Raw genomic sequence first — 21,820 nt, 5'->3', positions numbered from 1 at the left:
AAAGGTTTTGCGTCTGGGACCCTGCCTGCATAACCATGTCATTTAATTCACAGCGATCTGTAAACTTAACAAACTACAATTTCCATCTGCTGATTATCACACTCAGTCCATGGACACTTCCATGTTTCTAACTGAAAGCCTGTACAGAGATGTGGGCAGAAAGCTGGAGAGTGTGTGTGTGTGTGTGTGTGCTAGAGCCTAACATTGCACCCACAACCCACTGAGCATGGTTGCAGGCTTCTATAGGAAAAAAATGATAAATGCATTTTTTTCCTGCAAAAATATGTGGATTTATTATTATTACTTTTTTTTTCTTAGTTATTGTAAGGTCTTTGGAGGTTCACCCGAAAAGTTAATTTTTAACATTAGATTGAGGCTCGTTTTGTCAAGGGGAATCGGTAGTTTTTTTTAAATCGAAGCTGTACTTACCGTTTTAGAGAGCGATTTTCTCCGCCGCTTCTGGGTATGGGCTGCGGGACTGGGCGTTCCTATTTGATTGACAGGCTTCCGACGGTCGCATACATCGCGTCACGATTTTCCGAAAGTAGCCGAACGTCGGTGCGCAGGCGCCGTATAGAGCCGCACCGACGTTCGGCTTCTTTCGGCTACTCGTGACGCGATAGATGCGACCGTCGGAAGCCTGTCAATCAAATAGGAACGCCCAGTCCCGAAGACCATACCCGGAAGCGGCGGAGAAGATCGCTCTCTAAAACGGTAAGTACTGCTTTGATTTTAAAAAAACTACCCGATTCCCCTTGACAAAATGAGCCTCAATCTAATGTTAAAAAAAAAATTTCAGGTGAACTCACGCTTTAACTAAAAAAAAAAAATGTCATACTTGCCTGCTGTGTGCAGTGGATTTGCACAGGGCAGCCAAGACCCTCCTCTTCTTGGGTCCCTCTTCTCTAACCCTCCCTCCTGTTCAGTGCTCCCCACAGCAAGCAGCTTGCTATGGGGGCACCCTTTGTCCATTCAGACACAGAGTCGTGGCCCGGCCTAGACCCCTTTCTCTCCTTATTGGCTGGCTGACTGACTTTGATAGCAGCGGGAGCCAATGACGCCACGCTGCTGTCTCAGCCAATGAGGAGGGGAGTCCGAGGCAGCCGAGACAATCCTTCAACATCGCTGGAACTAGATGGAGCTCAGGTAAGTATTAAGCGGGCTGCTGCACACAGAAGGCTTTTTATCTTAATGCATAAAGATAAAAAACCTTCTGACTTTACAACCACTTTAAAGGTGAACTTCAGCCTTTCATTACAGATGGAATATGGAATGGTTAGGGCCCTGTCAGCTTTGTCCTGAGATTTCTCTTTATTTCCTGTCTGAGAAACCCAACAGGAAGAAAGAGGAAATCCTTCTTCTCATGAGTTGCCACTGCTATAGGTGTCTCCATTGGAATATTACCCACACCTGTTTCTGTTGAAAGTTTGGGTTTTCCATCATTGACATTGGTCACCAGGGAAAATATAGAGCATGGGTCTTCAAACTACGGCCCTCGGTGTGTTACAATGCCTCATGGGTCGTAGTTTGAGGGTCCCTGATATAGAGGATGAATCCCCCAGTGGAACACAACAGATGGCAATTCAAACCTGACAGGTGTTTTAACACTCCTAACCCTCTCCAAAGTGAGAGAAAATGTAATTGCATATATTTTTAATGTCATTCTCTTTTCTTTTATTCTAACTTGCTTCTTTAATTTCCATTCAATGTATTTTTGTAATTCTTCTTGCAGGTTATTCAGAATAAAGCCATAACAAAGACCCAGAAAGTGCGTTTTTTTACTTCTGCCATTCTGAATCACATAGCTTCCCTATATCGCTGGAATGGCATTGCAGATGTCAGAAAGGATGTGCAGGTACCGTGTCTTTAGGCAGATCATTGTGTGCAATATGCTGTGCTGGTTTACGGAATGGGTGCAGAACTCTGTAGTGGCCTTTTATGGGGAGAACCAGTTACATCGGTCCCTGCTAGAAGGTGACCCTACAGTGGCCATACTTTTTGATAGGTTCAGTTTTATGAATGAATCTTGCATTTTATTGTTTTTTATTGCCCTTTACCGATCAAAGGGTAAGCCTTTCCAAAACTGATTTCATATTAAAGCGGAGTTCCACCCTAAATAACAACTATATCCCATCACAATCCTTACACTACCAACATGTTCAATAGCCACATCAATTTTTTTTTATGTTGTAAATATCGTAGTATATCTTTCTGAAGTGCGACTTCTGGGTTTTCCCTCCCACGGGATTAGGCATTTCTACTCCTTTCCCCGGAGCCGCAATGTAATCTGGGAGTTTTCCGCAATGTCACAGTGTCATGCTTCCCAAGAGACAATGCTTTACGCCGTCCCGCGAAATCTCTCGAGATTTCACATAAGAAGCAACGCGTCATGCCGGCTGCTGTGAATGCCATCACAAGGGGGCCGTGAACTTTCAAAGACGCCGCCCGTTGTGATGGCAACCAGGAAGTTTTACGGCGCTATTCGCCGTAAACACTGTGCATGCGCAAGAAAGAGCGGTGAATGCTGGGAGATGAGCATTCACCACTTCCTTGTGGGCTTCAAAATGCCCACAAGGAAAATGCCTACATCGGTTTTTTAAAGTTCTTCATTTGCTACAAAAATGACAGGGGATATTTGATGACACCAAACAAGTGAGTTTTACCTTATGTAAAAACCTATTGAATGCACACAAAAAAAAAAAGATTGGCCGCGGAGCCTACGCTTTAAGTAAATTCCATAAGGTAGACTCAGCAAATCTTTAGGGTCTCCAGTGATCAAGCTTGTCTGCTCTTGAGTTTCCAACTCTTCCTACCAGCTGTCACCGGTACTTGCAGAACTGGTTGTATAGGCCTGCATTGCCTCTTACAGTATTGCACACAGAGGAGGAGAGCAAAATCACTACAGCAAGAGGAATAAGACATCAAGAGCAGAATAATTATCTCCAAAGGGAGATATCTGGAGTTCACAAGCATTGGAAATCACTTAGTGGGGTAATCTGCCCTTTGTCATTTGCCTCTAACTGACGTGTCAGTTTTGGGTAGAAATGTAAAGTTTTCGTAAATTTTGAAGACATGAGAAAAAAACTTTATTGAACATTTTTTTTTTTTAGAAAAATCTAAAAGAAAATCAGTGTGGAGTGGTTTTACAAATTTGAAAGTCCATTTTGTTACACTCGGAAGGCGATATTAGTGTATATAAATGTATTCAGCTTATTCAGTAAATAAACTAAACTTGCCTAGGCTGAGAGCTCCTGTAGGGAAAACTACTTGGACTTTTATTCTGGTCTTCATCATTTTCATTCCATAAATTATTTTTCAATTACTTTAGGGCACCTCTGTCATGCAAGGATGTGTTTGTCATCCTTTGTAGCATTTGGAAAAGAATCTTCTTCTCACAATATTTGCAAATTGCAGCTTTACCCTATAGGCCGGATTCAATAGCCCGGCGTAAATTTGTGCGGGCGTAGCGTATCTCAGATACGCTACGCCGCCGTAACTTAGTGAGGCAGGTTCTGTATTCAGAAAGAACCTGCGCCCTAAGTTAAGGCGGCGTAGCGTATGTGGTCCGGCGTAAGCCCGCGGAATTCAAATTATCCATGCAGTGGGCGTGTTGTATGGTAATGAAGGCTGACCCCACGTAAATGGCGTTTTTTTGACTAATGGCGCATGCGCGTCTGTGAACGTAACCCAGTGCGCATGCTCCAAATGAACCCGCAGAAAGCCAATGCTTTCGATGTGAACATAAATTACGCACAGCCCTATTCGCGAACGACTTACGCAAACGACGTAATCAACAGATAATTAGACGCTGGCCCCGACGTCCATACTTAACATAGGATACGCCTCATATAGCGGAAAAAGCCTAACGTAAACAACGTAAAAAAATGCGCCGGGCGGACGTACGTTTCTGAATCGGCGCATCTACCTAATTTGCATATTCCTCGCGTAAATCGAAGGAAGCGCCACCTAGCGGCCAGCGTAAATATGCAACTAAGATACAACGGCGTAAGAGACTTACGCCAGTCGGATCTTAGCAAAATTCCGGCGTATCTTGTTTTCTGAATACAGAAAAAAGATACGCCGGAGCATCCTAGAAGTTACGCGGCGTATCAATAGATACGCCAGCGTAACTTCTTTCTGAATCTGGCCCCAAGACTCTAGATGTTCTCACTATTTTACTTTTACTGACCAGACTTTAGGGAAACATTATGTTGTGGTGTGGTAGTGGTGAAAATATATAGGAATTAATTTAAAGGTTATAAGATAAACTAAACTAATTTGTCAGACAAATTTACCCTCTTACCTGTCAGTTAAGATCTGAGAGAAAAGAAACGAACATCTACTGCAGGCATATGCAATTAGCGGACCTCCAGCAGTTGCAAAGTTCCATCATGCCTCTGCCTCTGGGTGTCATGCTTGTGGCTGTCAGTCTGGCTATGCCTCATGGGACTTGTAGTTCTGCAACAGTTGGAGGTCCGCTAATTTCATATCCCTGATCTACTGTATCCCATCAATCACCCAACTATAGGAGGTACAAGATGGAGCCCCCAACCAAATGAAACTAGAGCCTTTCCCCTGCAGTGTCCGCTAGTGGCTCTTTTTTGAGACCTGAGTTGAAGTACAGAGGGCCAGATTCACGTAGAATCGCGGCGGCATAAAGTATCCTAGATACGTTACACCGCCGCAAGTTTTCATCGCAAGTGCCTGATTCACCAAGCACTTGCGATGAAAACCTACGCCGGCGGCCTCCGGTGCAAGGCGGGCCAATTCAAATGGGCGTGTGCCATTTAAATTAGGCGCGCTCCCGCGCCGGACCTACCGCGCATGCTCCGTTTCCGAACTCCCGCCGTGCTTTCTGCGAAGTGACGTCATTTTTTCGAACGGCGACGCGCGTAGCGTAATTCCGTATTCCCGGACGGCTTACGCAAACGACGTTATTTTTTAAATTTCGACGCGGGAACGACGGCCATACTTTATACAGCAATACGATTGCTGTGTAAAGTTAAGGCAGCAAAAAAAACTTTGCGACGGGAAACTAGACTAGCGGCGATGTAGCGAACGCGAAAAACCGTCGTGGATCGCCGTAACTCCTAATTTGCATACCCAACGCTGGTTTACGACGCGAACTCCCCCCAGCGGCGGCCGCAGTATTGCATCTTAAGATCCGACGGTGTAAAACAATTACACCTGTCGGATCTTCTGGCTATCTATGCGTAACTGATTCTATGAATCGGTCGCATAGATAGAACAACCGATACGCCGTCGTATCAGGAGAAACGCCGTCGTATCTGCTCTGTGAATCTGGCCCAGTGTTTCTTAAATTGTATTCCAGGATTTATAAGCGATCAGCTTGTAAAACAACCCTTTCAGTTTAAAATGGAAATCAAACGCAAAACATTTTTGTATAGCTAGAAAAAAAAAAACAGAAAACATTATAAATACCTTTTTGTATAAGTGATCACATTCTCTGTTCTCAGCTGCATGAGGGCTGGGGAGGAGAAGCAGCAGCAGCACACTGAGCTTCCCAGTGAATGGCTGTGCAGCAGGGGCGTTTCAGGACAAGTTTGATCATTGGAGGAGAGTATACTGATTTCCCAGCATAGCTAGAAAACTGACTACGCTGTTCTCTCCTGCGTAGTGTGGTCAGTTTTTAATAGGAAAGCCGAGGGACTGGCAGGAACATCAGGGATGACGCGCAAAGGAATCAATACAAGAACAGGATATGGTACAACAGGCACATATCAGGAATATGAAATGTTGGGGTATAAAACGCTTTAAGACTTTATGTAAAGTCTCAAAAATCTTTCATTAAGGTCTTCATGTTATATAGCTTGAATACCATGTCATAGATATATTTATGATTGTTAAAAAAAAAAAAAACATAGTCCAGTTTTTTTTTTTTTCCAGAAAAAAACCCAAAAAAAGGCTTAGGAAAAAATGGATAGTTTTTTTTTTTTTTTTTTAATTTTTATTATTTTTTTCCAGGCCTTCACATCTCTACTTCTGGGTGAACTTATCCTTTAAGATATATTCTGACTGTTTCTAGGTCAGCACACAAGCTTACTCTGTATGTTATGCTAGTGTGTTTGGCTGTTGCATATCGGCGTTCTTTTTTTATTGTATGTGTTCACTAGATGAATGTCTGTCTCTTTCTTTAGGACACAAATGATCCAAAGGAAGCGGGGAAATTGATGATGAGGGAGCTGGTACACAACTTTCTGAAAGATCTGTGCTGCTCTTTAAAGCATGGAATTAATTTCTATGACCCAAGCCTGGGCACAGCTGCAAGGTGAGAGAAATATGTTTAACCACTTCCATACCAGGCACTTACGCACCTTCCCGCCCAAGCCAATTTTCAGCTTTCAGCACTGTCGCACTTTGAATGACAATTGCGCGGTCCTGCCACGTGGCTCCCAAACAAAATTGGCGTCCTTTTTTCCCCACAAATAGAGCTTTCTTTTGGTGGTATTTGATCACCTCTGCGATTTTTTTTTTTTTTTGCGCAACAACTAAAAAAAGTCAGAAAATTTTGAAAAAATATTACGTTTATTTTTTTCTGTTAATTTTTTTTTAAATAAGTAAGTTTTCTCTTTCAATTACGGGCACTGATATGGCGGCACTGATGGGCACCGATGAGATGGCACTGATGGACATCGATGAGGTAGTAATGACAGGCACAGATGAGGTGGCACTGATTGGCGGCGCTGGTATGCGGCACTGATGGGCACTGGGCACTCATGGGTGGCACTGGGCGCTCATAGGCGGCACAGATGGGCACTCATGGGTGGCACTGATGGATACTTATGGGTGTCACAGATGGGTACTGATAGGTGGGCACTGGGCACTGATGGACACTGTGGGGTGGCACTGATGGACACTGTGGGGTGGCACTGATGGACACTGTGGGGTGGCACTGATGGACACTGTGGGGTGGCACTGATGGACACTGTGGGGTGGCACTGATGGACACTGTGGGGTGGCACTGATGGACACTGTGGGGTGGCACTGATGGACACTGTGGGGCGGCACTGATCTACCCATGTTGCCAGCCAGTGCCCATTTGTGGGCACTGATTGGCATCTTTTTTTTTTTTAAAAGCTTTTTTTTTTTTTTCCAATGCTTTTTTTGTTTGGCGCACCCAATTCAGTTTTCTGGTTATTGAAGGAGCACTGCCCAAGCTGTTGAGTTGTAGAGCGGGACTAAGGGATGGTAGAGAGGGACTGGCTGGTTATAGGGAAGCCACCCAGGCTGTCAGAGGTGATCATGGTACTCTCTTGTTCATTTTATTTTGCAGCTTAATGGTTGACTATAAGGCCCCTTTCACACTGTCGGACCGCTCAGGTCCGCCTGTCATATTTGACGGCGGACCTGAACGACCGCTCTATACATTTCTATGGAGGGTCGGATGTCAGCGGAGACATGTCTGCTGACATCCAATCTGCTAAAATCAGACGGATGGCGATACTTCACCATCCGTTCATGGCGGATTGGATGAGATCTGATGAAAACGGTCATGCTGTCTGTTTTCATCAGATCCCCTTATAGGAGACAGCGGCGCTGCACAAGCCCCTCCCCGCTCAGTGGGCAGAGAGGGACTTGTCATCCGCTGGCTCAGCGAAGTTATCTCCCGCTGAGCTGGCGGACTCCGCTGAGAAGGAGTCTGCCTAGTGTGAAAGGGGCCTAAGTTGACTGAAGGTTTACCATATTGTCTTTTATCATAGTGTTGGGGGACCTGCAGAGCTGAGCATGGAAACTCTAATCCAAGGAGCCAGTATGGAGTGCAGGGAAGCTTTGTTTCCTTTCGAAGTGATCGATCACATGGTTTGATCATCAATAAAGTCTTTACTATTCTCAGGAACCTCCCTTCCCCCACTAGGACTGTGACAATGAATGCCCGTACATGACTATACAGACTGCACTTGAGAGCAGATGAAGGAACAGCTAGGTCCATGTACATTCTTCATAGGAGTATATAAAGAAAAAGGACTAAAGCTCACCATGTGCATTACTGTCTGACAGTACAGTCAACTTCAGATTTACCAAAACGATGTAATATGAGAACCTACCTAATTTATCCAATCGGATTGTATTCAATCCGACAGGCTCCTGCACTGCATGCTTGTTGGCAAATCTAAAGGCCATTGTAAAGTAGTGGCTGTAAGAGCTATTAAGATTAAAGCGGGGGTTCACCCGAAAAAATGTTTTTAACATTAGATTGAGGCTAATTGTGGGAAGCAGAATCAGGTGTTTTTTTTTTTAAATCAATGCAGTACTTACCGTTTTAGAGATAGATGTTCTCCGCGGCTTCTGGGTATGATCTTCGGGACTGGGCGTTCCTATTCGATTGACAGCCTTCCGACGGTCGCATACAGCACGTCACCAGTTGCCGAAAGAAGCCGAACGTCGGTGCGGCTCTATACGGCGCCTGCGCACCGACGTTCGGCTACTTTCAGGAACTCGTGACGCGCTGTATGCGACGGTCGGAAGAGCTGTCAATCAAATAGGAACGCCCAGTCCCGCAGCCCATACCCGGAAGCCGCAGAGAACATCTATCTCTAAAACGGTATGTACTGCATTGATTTAAAAAAAAAAACACCCGATTGTGCTTCCCACAATTCGCCTCAATCTAATGTTAAAAATGTGTTTTTCGGGTGAACCGCCGCTTTAAGATCTTACTATTGGGGTGCCAGAGCATTGTGAAGATACAATGGAAAGCAGGACTGTGCCTCATTTTAAAATGAATACGGACGGTGGTGTGCATTTAAGCCCCTTTAAACACTGTTTGCTGTACCTAGGGCTGGGAACTTGGTCCTCCTGCAGTTCCTGGTTGGACTGAAGTCAGCGACTGAGGATGAGCTGATTGGGGAGTTGGTGGTGGATATACTAAAGGTTTGTCCAGATTTACTAAGCCGGTATTTTAAGGAAACGCAGTACTCCTTTGTTCCCCGACTCAAAACGGCCTGGCTAGACAACATCAAACTTCTGAAAAAGGTGAGTCTTTGTAAATGTCTTTTTTGCTTATTGCTAAAAAAAAAAACGCATTCCTATACACTCTGCAAAATCAGAGGGCTACTAAAGCCGGCCATTTATGGATCAAAATTCGTCTGGTTCAGCAGGGAACGGTCTAATTGTGGTCCATGTATGGGCTGGCTGGTTGTACAGACGTTGATCGTTAGACTTTCTATTTTCCCTGCTTGATCAGCTCTGCAGACTATATGGGGCAGTGCTAATTAGTGTATTCTGGTGTTGTCTGAATACAATACCTAAGTGGGGAGGATTCCCCCATCCACATCAAGCGGATGGGGGAATCCTCCTCCCTCCCTTCCTCGTTCCTCCCTTCCTCCTTCCTTCCTTCCTTCCTTCCTTCCTTCCTCGTTCCTCCCTTCCTCCTTCCTTCTTCCCTTCTTTCTTTCTTTCTTTCTTTCTTTCTTTCTTTCTTTCTTTCTTTCTTTCTTTCTTTCTTTCTTTCTTCCTTCCTTCCTTCCTTCCTTCCTTCCTTCCTTCCTTCCTTCCTTCCTTCCTTCCTTCCTTCCTTCCTTCCTCCCTCCTCCCCCCCTCCACCCAGCAGCTGAAGGTTTACATGATATAATAGAGTGGATTCTAGCATTTTACAAGCACTTTAAACTAGGGCTTATTTTCGGGTTGAAGGTGTAATAGAGGGCGCTAGTGAGGTAGATACCTAACCGTTGGGACACTCGCACAGGTCGGGACCCAGGGTGAGGGTGATACAATAGATTATATAGAATAAACCACTCTGGTGAACACGGATACTCAACACATACTATATAATACCTATATGGCAGAGTATACACGTGAAATATATTAATATGAAAACAAATTGTTAGTTCAGACACTCATGAGAAGTGAAATCACATTGGTGTGAAAAGATAGTAAGGTGTCTCAAAGGAAGCACCACACAAAATAACACAGTCCATAAGAAGTTGCCTTCGCAGGGTAATTCAATTGGTATTCATGCGATAAAAAGTGAGTGATAATGCAGCCACCACCGTCTGTAGAAACTTCACCCGATGTGCACAGGTCAAAGAATGCGCTTACCGGAATGAATGGACCTATTTAATTAAAAATGAGGTCTGCAGAACTGAGCAGGTTAAAGTGCCTGCACACTATACACCAGCTGTTCAGGCGATCAGGATGTCTGGGCCAAAGGTGTCTCAGGAATCCATCAACAAAACAGAAGGAAACTAATAGTGCATTACCGCTTTAATGAACGTATAGAAACATACAAGGCTGATTGGCCCCTTACTTTGGTGGGTGCCTACCCGGCACTAGGACTGTGTGCGTTGTTGCAGGGCACTATATGGATGTCACACGCTGCTCGGTGCGGGGCGTCCCAATCAAAGTGCAGAGTACAGGCGCTAGATCAGCTGGGGAGCGGGGATGTCAGACTGCATCCGACATATGTTTCGTGGATCTCCACGTCATCATATTAATATATTTCACGTGTATACTCTGCCATATAGGTATTATATAGTATGTGTTGAGTATCCGTGTTCACCAGAGTGGTTTATTCTATATAATCTATTGTATCACCCTCACCCTGGGTCCCTACCTGTGTGAGTGTCCCAACGGTTGGGTATCTACCTCACTAGCGCCCTCTATTACACCTTCATCCTATTGCACTATATTAATTTTAATATTATGATTTGGAGGAGCAGCTTGTCACTTTAAGTAGGTTATTTATTCACGTATGTGAATAATTGCTATTTACTTTATACTTTTTTGTCGCGGAAACACAACCCACTTTCACTTATTTTCGGGTTAGGTCTTATTTTTGTGAATTTGCGGCAGGACTTCCCTAGGGACATAACACTGCTTTGTGATTTGACTGCAGAACAAACAGCGCTGCTCTGTTGGAATCCCCCTGCTCAGCAGGGAATCTGTCTGCTGATACCCGCTATGCAGGTGGATAGGGTGGTCTGTGTCTGCTCCACCTATGCAGAGCGGACACAGACACAGCCCGCTTTCCTTTATGGGCGGTCAGATGTAAATGGACCACCATCCCCATCTGTTTGTTTTTAGCGAACAGGATCGGATTTTGGCAGGTGTCAACAGACACTTGTCCGTTGACACCTGCCACTTCATAGAGGAGACTGGAGGATCCGCCTGAAAAACTGACAGGCAGACCTGATTGGTCCGCTAGTGTAAAAGGGGTCTAAGTGATCTATTAGCAGAATCGATAGGCAATACCCTGTTTCCCTGAAAATAAGTCCTACCCCGAAAATAAGACCTAGTTAAAGTCAGCGAGATCTCGGGCCTCTCCCTCTGCAGTTTTCGGCATGGAGAAGAAGAGCTCCAGCGGTTCACGTGAGCACCCAGCGACGCTGTAACTAAGGTATTTTCCACAATAAAGTTACAAAAGGAGACGCACACCGCACATTATATAATCTTTTTACAAAATGGATTCTTGAGCTGACGGGGAGAGAACACAGGGGACACAGGAACTTCAAAAAAAAATGTTGTATTGTTTTGTTCCGTTTTTTTTTTTTTAAGAACATAGGGCCAGATTCTCGTACATTTGCGGTGGCGCAACGTAACCCGTTTACGTTACACCGCCGCAAGTTTTCAGTGTAAGTGCCTGATCCACAAAGCACTTGCCTGTAAACTTGCGGTGGTGTATCGTAAACACGTCCGGCGCAAGCCCGCCCAATTCAAATGGGGCGTGTACCATTTAAATTAGGCGCGCTCCCGGGCCGGACGTACTGCGCATGCTCAGTTTAGAAATTCCCGCCGTGCTTTGCGCGATGTGACGTAATTTTTTAGAACGGCGATGTTCGTATTCCCGGACGTCTTACACCAAAACAAAAAAAAAATGAAATTCGACCCGGGAACGACGGCCATACTTTAACATGGCTCGACTAAAGTTAAGCCATGTTAAAGCAGGTTTAACTTTGCGACGGGAAAAAATTACTAGCAACAACGTAACGAACGCGAAAACCTTCGTGGATCGCCGTAAATCCTCATTTGCATACCCGACGCTGGAATACGACGCAAAATCCCCCCAGCGGCGGCCGAAGTATTGCATCCTAAGATCCGACGGTGTAAGTCAATTACACCTGTCGGATCTTAGGGCTATCTATGCGGAAATGATTCTATGAATCAGCCGCATAGATAGAACAACAGATACGACGGTGTATCAGGAGACACGCCGTCATATCTATTCTGTGAATCTGGCCCATAGAGAGGGGTAAATGACACAGCACAAGCACTATGCTGTCTATCATGCTTTAATGGATCAGTATATATATTTTTTGACATGACTATTTGAATAAATATAGATTATTGTACATACCGTAAATAAATAAGACATCCCCTGAAAATAAGCCCTAGTGTGTTTATTTTTTGCCAAAATTAATATAAGACCCTGTCTTATTTTCGGGGAAACACAGTAAAAATGGTGTGTTAATGCTAGTAACACCCTGCATCATAGCTCCCCGTCTTTGTGTAGGCAGGACATATACTGAAATTGGAACAATAGAGAGCAGATTAGCATGGCCCCTGTGCCAGGATCACACGCAAATTTGCCAAAATATATATATATTTTCTTTTCTAAATAGCTGTTCTGTTAAAATAATTTTAAAAGTTCACAAAACAAAATGTCTACTTACCTGCATTAGCTCTTGATTCCTGATAGTGACAGAGCTTGAACTCTTGCCTCACAGACTTTTTTTTAGCCAGAGAGGCAGCTCATCGTTGTTGATTGGTTAATAGGAATGTGTGGATTGTTGATGTGACTTGCCTCTTCCAGATTTATGATGCTCAACCATCAGTGTCCGTCGCCTTCAAGACCACAGAATATGTGCCTCTTCCACGGCTGATAAATATGGTGATGATAACAACTGTGGCTCCCGTGTGCAACAAGACCATGCTCACTCAAGGCCTTAATGTAAGTTTAATGTCCAGTCATTGGTGTCCCCCGATTTGTCTTCAGTGACGGCATCCACTCTGCACTTGTGGGTGTGCACTGCGTGTCATTGCTCCTCCCCCTTCACTTATGGGAACCACAGACCAGCATCCTAAGGGCCCATCCCTGGTAGCTGCAGTTATTCATTCTGTACACTGCAACCATTCTTAATGACCTTCTGGTTTCAATACTTTCAACAAGTGTAGTGTATGTATTGGGAAATTCAATGTCTGAAATCCTTATCTGTGTCTTCATGTTCTGTTCCAAGCTATCCATGTGTGGGCTGTGCTGCTGTCTTTACATAAGCATGCATTCCTTTCTAAGGGCCCTTTCACACGGGCGGACGAACGGATCGTTTTTTACAAGTCCGTTTACGGACTTGTAATGCATCCCTATGGGATTGTGGACGTTAGCGGATGATGCATCCGCAAACATCCGCCTCCGCAAAGATCCTCTTTTTCAGACGGAAGAAAACCCTATTTTTCTTCCGTCTGGTGGATCGGATCTGATGAATACGGACACGCGGTCCGTATTCATCCGATTCCCCATAGGGGAGAGCGGAGGAAAGACAGGGCGGTCTCTGCACAGTGTGCGGGGAGCGCCCTGTCCGCCGACAGCTCAGCGGGGATTTACGGATGATCACCCGCTGAGCCGACGGACACACAGGGGGTGGATCAATACGGATCTGCTCCGTGTGAAAGGGCCCTAGGGCTCGAATCACACTTATGCATTTTTAGTGCATTTTGCAGATTTGCACTACAGTCCATGTAACATGGTTTCCTATGGAACACGTTCTGTAGTGCAAATCTGCAACATGCAAAGAGCACTAAAAATGCTTAGGTTTTAATCGGGCCTAATCTAAGACTGTGCCAGCAGCTTTCTGTCAATCCAATTGTTTCCCATCAAGAACTTCCAGCCCAAGGGCTTGAGCTCTGAAATGTTGAGGTTTAAACTGGAGCAAATGTTGGACATCGTCCCATAGCAGAAGTTTGCGTTTCATATTTCTGTGCAGCCAGGAATGTGATTGGATGCCATGAGTAAGTTTGGCATGTGCTCTTATATAGGGAAAAAATTGTGATGCAATGATGGGCTAAAGTCCATCAGATAAATTGTGTTGATCAGATTACTCGGGTTAGGATCGTTAACGCTGAAATCATGGGTGGCAGGTAACACCATAATATGGAAAGGAGGATTTGTGAGAGAGAGATTTTGCACCTCTCCTCTCCCTCTTTACCACACTGAAACTTAATTTGCACTGATTCCATCACTTGATTTTGCTAGTTGATTTTTCTTTATCGTTACATCACGGGACACAGAGCGGCATTCATTACTATATGGGTTATATGGAGTACCTTCAGGTGTAGACACTGGCAATCTTCAAACAGGAAATGCCCCTCCCTATATAACCCCCTCCCATAGGAGGAGTACCTCAGTTTTTACGCCAGTGTCTTAGGTGTTAGTCATGGTTTAGCTTGCCTCCGCATCCTTGGGATTAGGTGAGCTACCGGTTCTGTCCAAAAAAGCCTGCGCGCTAAAGTGGTCAGTAACCGGACCCCAAACCCTTGGGGTATAGCCCATAATGCTTTCTTTTTAAGAGAGCTGGACCCTGGGCCCAGAACTTAGAAAACCTTTGGGGCGCCTAATGTTTTCTGTTTGCCAGGGTGCTGTATGGGCCCAGGACAGTGGATCCTTCATGGAAGAAGAAGGTTCCCAGGGCCTGAAGGTCTAGACATCCCCACGGAGATGGGGGAAGATTGGACCTCTTGCTTGGCAAAGTCCTGCGGCATGGAGCAGGTAAGTAAGGGGAAAAACCTGCGGGGCTTGGCTCTTAGCAAGTTTTTTTCTGGGAGGTCACAGGGGACATGCCTAAGGTTATGCATTGCATCTGGCAAACCAGTCACATATCATGAAGATAGGATGGCTCTATATGTTATATTTCCCCATAAAAAGTGACCTCCCTGGTAGTGTTGGAAAAGCTGTGAGTGGGGCCTTTTATGTACAAGTGTATGTGTGTGTCAGAGAGCTATGCTTACCTGCAAGCCTCCAGGCGATGCTCTATCCAGTCCTCTCCCTCATGCCTGCAAGGCAGGCAAAACGCTGACCTCCTCGTGTGTTCCAGGCCTGCGGCTGCAGGAACAGAGAGGCCCTTCCTCCCAACCCCCCCCCCCCCGTCGGCGGGCGCGCGCGCGGTGCGCGTGCACGTGTTATAGACGCATTTGGCGCCGTTTTAGCTGGGGGGGAAGGGCGGGTCAGTGGTTTAAAGGAAGGGGCGGCCCTTCCTTAGATGCCACAGCTCATTCATTTCTCTGGCTTAAGGGAGGAAGGACTGGAGTGAAGCACGGGGCGCTGAGGACACACAGTGGCCAGAAAGAATACTACAGTCTTCAGAAGATTGTGGTTTAGCCTAGGAATAGGCTGGTTTTCTTTTCCATCTCATAGTCTTTTCTTTGGCAATACTACTCAGGGGGATAGAATGTTTTTTCTTGCCTAGATTGAAAAAAAAAAAAAAAAAAAGAAGAGAAGTTTTTCTTTGAAAAAAAAAAAAAAAAAAAAAGTGTCATCTAGGGTAGAGGAAACATTTTTTATTCCCCAAACAGGTGTTTGGGCATTTAACTATTATAAGTCCCAGGTACCAATAAGTAGCAGGTGTACCTCGGTATTGTACCATGGCATCAAGATCAGAGGGTACAAAAGGTGGGGATTCCCCCGCAGAATCTGAGGTCTCGGATAGAGCTATGCCGCTGCTTTCCCCACAGGGAGCCTTTGGGCCATCGGGGTCTGGGGCTAGAGCTGACGCGAGTCAACCCAACCCTAAGGTGGTCACGGAGGAGGTGTTACTCGCCTCTTTAAATGAGATGCGGAGAAGCATGGGAGAAATGATAGCCGCAGCCATGCGGGGTAGTAAGCGGAATAGATCTCCGTCACCCGTGCGCGGACCCTCGGAAGAGGAGGTCCTTTCCTCTGGGGAATTGGACCTCTTGGACAGAGACCAAGTAGGTTCAGGGATCGAAGATCCGGATACAGAGGAGTCTGGGGCAGTCTCCCTGAGGGAGAGCTGGTGGATTCAGGGCTTGACGGACTTGGTCCATAAGGCATTCAACCTGCCTGTACCAGATCTCCAGGTATCGACGGTTTCAGCTTTGGGCTCACTGAGGGCGCCTCAAAGCAGTGCTGTGTTTCCGATCCATCCTCTATTGGAGGAAGTCTTGTTCCAAGAGTGGAACAAACCAGACAAGGTTTTCTTTCCACCTAAGAAATTTTCTGTCTTATATCCTATGGAAGAAAAGTTTTCCAAGAGATGGGCTTCTCCTGCAGTAGACGCAGCCATCTCATGTGTTAACAAATCGTTAACATGTCCTGTAGAAAACGTACAGGTTTTCAAAGATCCAGTTGATAGACGCTTGGAAGCCCTACTTAAGAACTCCTTCACTTCTGCAGGGGCAGTAGTACAGCCAGCCGTGGCTGCGATTGGAGTCGCTCAAGCTTTATCGGATCAATTTAAGCAAATGCTTGAACTTATTCCTGCCGAGCAGGCAGAAGAATTTTCGGATGTCCCTAAGGCCATATGTTTTACGGTAGACGCAATCAAGGATTCTATCCAACAAGCGTCACGTTTATCATTATCCCTTATCCATATGAGAAGACTCTTATGGTTAAAAAGCTGGGAGGCTGAGCCCCCATGCAAGAAGCTCCTGGCAGGGTTTCCCTTCCATGGAGGACGGCTCTTCGGAGAGGACTTGGATAAATACATTCAGACCATTTCAAGCGGCAAGAGTACTCTCTTGCCAACTAAGAAGAGGGTTCAGGGACCTGCGTTTAAACGACAGTCCTCCCCTGGGCAGGGGCCCTCTAATGCCAAGCAGTATCGACGGCCTCCTGCAAGAACAAACTTCGGCTTCAACAGCAGATCACAAGGACAGGCTGTTAGGGGCAAGAGGCAGTGGTTTCGCAAGCCAGCAAAACCAGCCCCCAAGTCTACCTCATGAAGGGGCGCCCCCACCCACGAAGGTGGGGGGAAGGCTGCGACTCTTTTCGGAGATTTGGGAAGCCAGCATTCCCGACGAGTGGGTACGGTCTTCCGTGGCCACAGGCTACAAGCTAGAATTCCTAAGGTTTCCTCCTCCTCATTTCCAGGAGTCGAGGATTCCAAACGATCTGGAGAAAGGAGCCGCATTAAGGTCGGCTCTAGATCATCTACTTTCCCAGGAAGTAATAGTAGAGGTACCAGTCCTGGAACAGGGGCTGGGTTTCTACTCCAACCTATTCATCATCCTAAAGCCCAATGGAGATGTCAGGCCAATTTTGGACCTAAAGATGGTAAATGCATACTTAAAAGTCCGCTCATTTCGGATGGAATCCGTGCGGTCAGCAGCTGCCACACTCCAAAAAGACGACTTCATGGCGTCCATAGACATAAAGGATGCCTACCTTCATGTTCCAATTTATCAGCCACATCAAAGATATCTACGCTTTATGGTGGCTTCGCGTCATTTCCAATTCGTGGCGCTTCCCTTCGGGTTGGCTACGGCCCCCCGGGTGTTCACGAAGGTTCTAGCTCCAATCCTAGCCAAGCTAAGGATCCAAGGGGTCACGATCCTAGCATACCTGGACGACCTCCTAGTCATAGACCACTCGTCTCCCGGCTTGGAACGAGCAGTGGCCCTCACGGTCCAATACCTCGAGAGGTTCGGCTGGGTCCTAAATCGAGAAAAGTCAGCATTCCAGCCCACAAGGCAGTTGGAATATCTCGGCATGAGATTAGACACGGAACAACAAGGGGTGTTCCTACCTCTGAGGAAGGTCAAAGCCATCAAGGAATTAATCCTACTGGTTCTAAGCAAGAAAGAACCGACTATTCGCCTATGTATGAGATTACTAGGCAAGATGGTGGCTACTTTCGAGGCGGTGCCATACGCCCAGAGCCACACTCGCATCCTGCAGGCAGCCATCCTGTCAGCATGGAGCAGAAGGCCACAGGCCTTGGATATCCCGTTGCCTCTCTCATCAAGAGTCCGGCAAAGTCTGTGTTGGTGGTTAGACCCTCAGAATCTACTGAAGGGAAAATCTTTCAGCCCAGTGGCTTGGAAGATAGTGACCACAGACGCCAGCCTGACGGGCTGGGGAGCGATTGTGGATGGTTCCACTCGCCAAGGTATTTGGGCAAAGCCAGAGAAGCTTTTACCCATCAACATCTTGGAGCTCAGAGCTGTTCGACTAGCCCTCAGGGCTTGGACGTCGAAATTGCAGGGGCTCCCGGTGAGAATTCAATCAGACAATGCCACGGCAGTGGCATACATAAATCACCAAGGGGGGACCAGGAGTCAGGCCGCTCAGAGAGAAGTGAGCTTGATTCTCCTATGGGCAGAGGCTCATGTGCCCTGCATATCGGCAATATTCATTCCCGGAGTGGACAACTTTCAGGCGGACTTCTTAAGCCGCCAGACTCTATGGCCGGGGGAATGGTCTCTGCATCCACAAGTCTTTCAAGCACTCTGCCAAAGATGGGGAGTGCCGGACGTGGATATCATGGCATCGAGACTCAACAAGAAGCTAGACAGGTTCATGTCCCGCTCAAGGGATCCGATGGCCTGCGGAACCGATGCTCTGGTTTGCCCTTGGCATCAGTTCAAGCTTCTTTATGCGTTTCCCCCGCTCCAGTTACTACCCCGCCTGCTGCGCAGGATCCGGGTGGAGCACATACCAGTTATCCTGGTAGCTCCAGCATGGCCCAGAAGGGCTTGGTACTCACTAATCCTAAGGATGGTAGTGGGAAACCCTTGGACTCTGCCTCTAAGGCCAGACCTGCTATCGCAAGGTCCGATCCTCCACCCTGCCTTACGGCATCTAAATTTGACGGCCTGGAAGCTGAATCCTTGATTCTCAGGGGTAGAGGTCTGTCTCAGAAAGTAATCTCTACCCTAATCAGAGCCAGGAAACCGGTCTCTAGGGTGATTTATCACAGGGTCTGGAAGGCCTATATAGGCTGGTGCGAGTCCAAGCTATGGCTTCCTCGCAAGTTCACCATAGATAGAGTTTTAAGTTTTCTCCAGCTAGGAGTGGATAAAGGATTGGCATTAAGCACAATCAAAGGACAGATTTCTGCCCTGTCAGTGTGGTTTCAGCGGCCGCTGGCCACCCACTCGCTGGTTAAGACCTTCCTTCAAGGGGTCTTACGTATTAAACCTCCAGTTAAATCCCCGCTTTGTCCGTGGGATTTAAATCTTGTTCTGTCGAGTTTACAGAAACAACCGTTTGAGCCGTTGGCTGAAGTTCCTTTGGTTCTACTGACAAGGAAGTTGGTGTTTTTGGTTGCCATAGTTTCCGCAAGAAGAGTTTCGGAACTGGCAGCCTTATCCTGTAAGGAACCATATCTTATATTTCATAAGGACAAGGTCGTTCTCCGCCCTCATCCTTCCTTCTTACCGAAGGTCATATCCAGTTTTCATTTGAACCAGGATTTGGTATTACCATCCTTCTTCCCTAAACCTACTTCCAGAAAGGAAGGGTTGCTGCATACCTTGGATATTGTCAGGGCCATGAAGGCCTATCTTAAAGCTACAGAGAAGATCCGGAAAACAGATGTGCTGTTTATTCTACCGGATGGGCCCAAGAAGGGGCAGGCAGCTGCAAAGTCCACCATTTCTAGGTGGATTAAGCAATTGATCACTCAGGCCTACGGCTTGAAAGGGTTGCCTCCTCCAGTATCATTAAGGGCTCATTCTACTAGAGCCATGGGCGCCTCCTGGGCAGCACACCACCAGATCTCTATGGCTCAAGTTTGCAAGGCGGCAACCTGGTCTTCTGTCCACACATTTACAAAATTCTACAAGTTGGACGTAAGAAGGAATACTGATACTGCCTTCGGGCAGGCAGTGCTGCAGGCTGCAGTTTGAGACCCTCGGATTCCGGGGGCTCCTCTTTTTTTGAGTTAAATTTAAAATTTAAGATTATTTTTCTCAAATAAGTTGGATTTATTATGATTTGAGTATATCTCTAAATTAAATCCTTTTGTCTTGGAGATGTTCTCCCTCCCCTCATTGTAAGCATTGCTTTGGGACATCCCATATAGTAATGAATGCCGCTCTGTGTCCCGTGATGTACGATAAAGAAAAAGAGATTTTTAATACAGCTTACCTGTAAAATCTTTTTCTTGGAGTACATCACGGGACACAGAGCTCCCACCCCTCTTTTGAGGACCATTTTGGGAGGCATACTGCTTGCTACAAAACTGAGGTACTCCTCCTATGGGAGGGGGTTATATAGGGAGGGGCATTTCCTGTTTGAAGATTGCCAGTGTCTACACCTGAAGGTACTCCATATAACCCATATAGTAATGAATGCCGCTCTGTGTCCCGTGATGTACTCCAAGAAAAAGATTTTACAGGTAAGCTGTATTAAAAATCTCTTTTTTTGATCAAACACGTTTATGCAGCAGGAGGGCACCCACTGCTGTATGCTCTATTTTGGATCTGCTTGGTCATCAGGAATATACCATCTGCCGGTCTTCTCTCCTTCTAAATGCCAGCAGCTAATTACTCTTTTCAAGGAAATGAGGCACCAATATCTGATACACTGATATCTATTTGAATAAGTATCAACTTTATACTTTTAAGTCTCCTGAGGAAACTCCTTTGGGCGAAACATGTAGAGCAGAAGTGTCTGCACTGTTATATACAAATTTTATGTTTTTGATTATTCTTTGTCATTTTTAAAGAAAAATGTTGATATTTAATAAAATTTATATTTTTATAAACAAGTTGTTTAATTTTCTGGCACCTTTAAAGTCCCGCCTTCTGTATCCCTAAACCTATTACAATGGGATGTGGTGCCTATTTCGGTCCTTCATTGCCTATACTTTCTTTTCACCATAATATGGAAGGTGGCTTATCCCTTATTATTCCTAAATTTAACCACTTGCCGCCCGCCAATGACATATTGACGGCGGCAAAGTGGTTGTCTGATCCTGACCGGACGTCATATGACGTCCTCAGGATTCTGAGCCGCTGCGCGCCCCCGGGGGCGCGCATCGCGGCGATCGTTGTTGCGGGGTGTCAGTCTGACACCCCGCAACACCGATCTTGGTAAAGAGTCTCTCACGGAGACTCTTTACCACGTGATCAGCCGTGTCGAATCACGGCTGTTCACGGTGTAAACAGGAAAAGCCGTTGTCGGCTCTTCCTCACTCGCGTCTGACAGACGCGAGTAGAGGAGAGCCGATCTGCGGCTCTCCTGACAGGGGGGGTTCGCGCTGATTGTTTATCAGCGCAGCCCCCCCTCGGATCGCCACATGGACCACCAGGGATGCCCACCCTGGACCACCAGGGTGGGCAAAAAAAAAAAAAAAAAGTCTGTAAAAAAAAAAAAAAAAAAGCATTAAAAAAAAAAAAGATGCCAATCAGTGCCCACAAATGGGCACTGACTGGCAACATAGCTAAATCAGTGCCGCCCCAGTGTCCATCAGTGCCACCCCACATTGTCCATCAGTGCCACCCTACAGTGTCCATCAGTGCCACCCCACAGTGCCCATCCATGCCCAGTGCCCACCTATCAGTGCCCATCTGTGCCACCCATAAGTAGCCATCAGTGCCACCCATAAGTGCCGCCCATGAGTGCCCATCTGTGCCGCCCATGAGTGCCCATCAGTGCCGCCCATGAGTGTCCATCAGTGCCGCCCATCAGTGCCGCCCATGAGTGCCCATCAGTGCCGCCCATGAGTGCCCATCAGTGCCGCCCATGAGTGCCCATCAGTGCCGCCTATGTGTGCCCATCAGTGCCGCCTATGTGTGCCCATCAGTGCCGCATACAAGCGCCGCCAATCAGTACCACCACATCGATGCCCATCAGTGCCATCTCATCGGTGCCCATCAGTGCCGCCATATCAGTGCCTGTAATTGAAAG

The 21,820-nt window shown here is 46.4% G+C and overlaps 1 protein-coding gene and 1 non-coding gene across 3 annotated transcripts in view; both read left to right on the top strand.

Moving 5' to 3' along the window:
* URB1 (URB1 ribosome biogenesis homolog) overlaps positions 1-21,820 on the top strand; it is a 141,183-nt gene that overhangs the window by 18,197 nt on the left and 101,166 nt on the right. For both annotated transcript variants that reach the window (XM_040338871.1, XM_040338872.1), the window contains exons 7-10: positions 1,733-1,855; positions 6,159-6,289; positions 8,796-8,991; positions 12,767-12,904. In XM_040338871.1, the coding sequence (XP_040194805.1) occupies positions 1,733-1,855; positions 6,159-6,289; positions 8,796-8,991; positions 12,767-12,904 (588 nt within the window). The remainder of the gene's footprint in view (positions 1-1,732; positions 1,856-6,158; positions 6,290-8,795; positions 8,992-12,766; positions 12,905-21,820) is intronic.
* Positions 12,455-12,561, top strand: LOC120929735. The gene has a single exon (XR_005747442.1). It is a non-coding gene; the product is annotated as a U6 spliceosomal RNA (small nuclear RNA).

The sequence above is a fragment of the Rana temporaria genome, chromosome 2, assembly GCF_905171775.1.
Source record: "Rana temporaria chromosome 2, aRanTem1.1, whole genome shotgun sequence".
Lineage (NCBI taxonomy): Eukaryota > Metazoa > Chordata > Amphibia > Anura > Ranidae > Rana > Rana temporaria.
This window is presented reverse-complemented; position numbering and strand designations above follow the sequence as displayed.